Raw genomic sequence first — 3468 nt, 5'->3', positions numbered from 1 at the left:
GCCTGCACAGCACTTTTGAGGATGGTCTTCCCAGAGAGGAGCGCTCCAGGTCACCCTGTGTGACAGACTCCGGGGTTCAGACCAGCTGGGACAGAGACCAACAGACTCAGGTCACAACAGACCTTTCTGTGCGGGGTTTCAACCACCCTTCCCAGGCCACAGAGCTTCCTACATATGGGCATTTTAACGAGGGGCAAAATCCAGCCCTGAAATCATTACCTGCCGCAGGTAGTCACAGTGAGGTACACCAGAGCCGGACAGGTAGGACATATTTTATAGCATTATCACATCTGCCCCAAGCATTTTTGCTTTTTGCCCCAAGCCCTCTTGGAATTGATTCCACCTGATATTATCTGCCTCTCGCTACAGCTTGGCATAAGTCAAAGAAATAAATTATTCAATTACTAGAAAATCCAGAAAGACTGAATGCAGAATTAGTCTCTTTAAAGCACAGAGCAAGTACTGGCGGCATCAGCATTTTTGTTTCTTGGTCTCTTTCCTTGCTCTGCCTTTGGCAGGGACTCTGACATATGAGGTCCCATATGGTCACTCGTGTCACTTGGTGAGGCCCTGGAAGTTGGGCTCTGTACACGGGGGCAGCGCTGCCTGCCGGCTCAGCAGCTTATCCAGGATGTTTATTTCAGCATCTCGTCTCTCAATGTCCTCAAACGGAGTCCAGGACATGTCGTGCTGGAGCTTATAGGCACCAAGAAATTCGTGGGGACTGGTCCCCCATTCCTGGAAGAGAAAGGAGAGATTCACATCGCTGCTCAGTTTCCCTTGGAGCTGGGCTGTGCTGTCCCTCAGCCCATGCTGGATAACCCTACCACCTTTGAAGCAGTCCCAGCTACGTGACCATCCCATTTTCTAACCTAAAAATAAGCTCAACTACCCCGAGTATGAGACCAGGTCAAGCTACAGTGCTGCTGATGCAGGGAGGCTTGCGGATACAAGATCTCCCCGACCTGCACAGAGCTCCTCTACGTGCTCGGTGCTTTGCTCTGAAGCCTTCATCCTGCACGTAAGAAAACAGGTTGCCTGGAAGGAGGGTACCTCCAAGACCAGCCCCACCAAACTGCAGACAAACTCACTCCCTGGACTGAAGCCCCTGAGAAGACTGTACTGCCAGACAGCCACACCGGACAGGGAAGGCCCAGGGCATGTTTGCAGTTCTTTACTTCCAGAGAAGGAACTGCAGGGACCGAAAGGCAGAATTCGGGTCCACGCACCAAAGGTCTTCTTGCCCACCATCCACCAAGAGCTAAGAGAACTTCATAATATGGCTCTTACACCAGCAGAGGAACTCAGACCAAAGACAAACGCAAACTGAGCAGGAGCCAACAAACGCCTCCACGAGTTTGTGCTTTTGTCTGAGGTCCAGAAGTGCCCAAGCACCAGAAAAGTGTTTTTCCCTCCCCTGCTTCCTCAGGGGCTGTTACCACCCACCTTGGGAGACAGGATGGAGAAGTATCGCTGGCCACTCTCCCGTCTGTACATGTAGTAAATGTTTCCTGGCTTCTTCACGATGTTGCAGGCCACATGGTGCAGATCAGCATCTCTGTTAGCTTCATCCAAGACCTAAAAAAACAAATTTAAAATTTCCACACTTGAAATAAAATGACAGCACACAATTGCCTCTCAGCCAGAGCCCAAGATACATCACTTGACACACCGCTCGCGAGGCCTCATCCTCCCCGGCACACATCTGGCTTCACGCGGCACATCTTTACTTGCCCCAGGAAGGAGATGCTTTCTTCAAGTTTCCCCTGTCAGCTGGACCTCAGAGCTCCTGCACCCCTCCACAGAGGTGGAGATCCCTCCAAGCATCAAAGACCTTTTCACCACAGCCCCAGGTTCACCCCTGTGCCTGACCCCACCACGTGCTGGACTTGTTCCTCGTCTCCGTACACAGCTGCCGGACCCGGGGGGCTTCCCTGCTGCGGTCCCCAAGGGAAGAGGAGAGCAAACAAAGGGGAATTCATCTCCCCAGTCCACCAGCTGACTGCTCCGCAGCTCTGGCTCCACCAGTTAACGATTATATGACGTAGTGGCCTTGATGGCAGCAGGCCAGTCGCAGTGACTGGCAGATCCTTTCCCACTCAGGCTCCGAGATTTCACCCCCAAGGGGCGAAGTCTGAATTGAAGAGGACAGCCGAACCCCACTGGGCTCGCTGCCGGAGCCACCTGCTTCAGCAAACGAGCCGGGACAAGCTGGAAAGCCAAGCCCATCGTCAGGTAACAGCTCATCTTCTCCCAGGGGCTCAGATCCAGCCAGGGCCACGTCGTCACCCCTGTCACCCTCCTGGGAGCACAGCATACACGCTACGGTGACAGGAGTTGCCTGTCCCAAAACCAGAGTCACTTCTCTGTCCTTTGACTCGCCGCCCTCGCTCCTCTGCCTTAACAGAAGTCTTCCCTGATGCGCAGAGGACTCAGGGAAAGCACCAAAACCATCCTCCCCTGTCCCCAGTTGATACCAGACAATAAACCCTCGTTATTTTCCCACTGAATCTTCTCTACTTGGCTTCTGGCCATGATTCACATCCAGGCCACAGCTCTTCCCAAGTGTCTGGCAGTTAAGACGCTAATCTCCCTCCCCTCGCAAGCACAAGGCAACAAACCTTCTGCCCAGCTCGCAGACGCGTCCTCACCTTTCGAGCCTGCTCCTGCAAGTACCGGATCTGCTCGGCGATGACGGTCAATTTATTGCAGGCGTTCGCTCGGATGAAGTCGTCCGCCTGTGAGGAAGAACGAGGTTTGTTCAGGATGGGGAAGAGCCGCGGCCCTTCGGACCTTGCCATGCTGGGTGCGCACTGGAAAAGTGGCAGTCGCGGCCTCACTTGAGGCTTTAACGGGGCTGTGGGTGGTGCAGGAGCCGCCCTGCATGCGGCTGGGGGCCAGCCATGGCACCCCCGGGCAGTGGGGTGACAGCCGTGGAGCAGGGACCAGGCACTGGGGGGGTGCCTGGACATGCTGGGTGTCAGTGGAAGGGGGCAGTAGGACTTACTGGGAGGCACTGGGGTGGACCGAGAGGTAGTGGGATGCACTGGGAGGAGGCAGTAGGACATACTGGGAGGCACTGGGGTGGACCGAGAGGTAGTGGGATGCACTGGGAGGAGGCAGTAGGACTTACAGGGAAGCATTTAGGTGGACTGAGAAGCTCTGTGGGGGGAGATACTGGACTAGGACATAGTACTGGAAGGCAGTAGGATGTACTAGGAGGCACTGGGGGGGATAGTAAAACATACTGGGAGGCACTGGGATGGACTGCGGGAGGTCACTAGGATGTATAAGGAGGCACTGGGGGGATAGTAAAACATACTGGGAGGCACTGGGATGGACTGGGAGGGGTACTAGGACATATCAGGAGGCACTGGGGCGGACTGAGAGGCACCGGGATGGACCGGGAGTCACTGAAGGGGGAACAGGACACATCAGGAGGTGCTGGGACGGACTGGGAGAGTGGCC

General features: G+C 55.1%; 1 protein-coding gene across 1 annotated transcript; it reads right to left on the bottom strand.

Annotated features, from left to right (window-relative positions):
• Positions 1 to 555: 555 nt before the first annotated feature.
• LOC104071012 (chromosome unknown open reading frame, human C1orf50) lies at positions 556 to 2801 on the bottom strand. Its single transcript, XM_009575345.1, has 3 exons — positions 2652 to 2801; positions 1447 to 1578; positions 556 to 738 (listed from the first exon to the last, which is right to left on the bottom strand). The coding sequence occupies exons 1-3, from the start codon at positions 2799 to 2801 to the stop codon at positions 556 to 558; spliced, it is 465 nt and encodes a 154-aa protein (XP_009573640.1).
• Positions 2802 to 3468: the final 667 nt, after the last annotated feature.

The sequence above is a fragment of the Fulmarus glacialis genome, unplaced genomic scaffold (genome assembly GCF_000690835.1).
Source record: "Fulmarus glacialis isolate BGI_N327 unplaced genomic scaffold, ASM69083v1 scaffold28583, whole genome shotgun sequence".
Classification (NCBI taxonomy): Eukaryota; Metazoa; Chordata; class Aves; order Procellariiformes; family Procellariidae; genus Fulmarus; species Fulmarus glacialis.
This window is presented reverse-complemented; position numbering and strand designations above follow the sequence as displayed.

Bases quoted from the DNA above. Each gene is read 5' to 3' on its own strand.
- LOC104071012 (XM_009575345.1), bottom strand. From the start codon at position 2,801: ATGGCAAGGTCCGAAGGGCCGCGGCTCTTCCCCATCCTGAACAAACCT. The intron at 1,579-2,651 runs GTGAGGACGCGT...TTGTTTTTTTAG, and splicing joins TGCAGGAGCAGGCTCGAAAG to GTCTTGGATGAAGCTAACAG. The intron at 739-1,446 runs GTGGGTGGTAAC...TTTCTCTTCCAG, and splicing joins TCTCCATCCTGTCTCCCAAG to GAATGGGGGACCAGTCCCCA.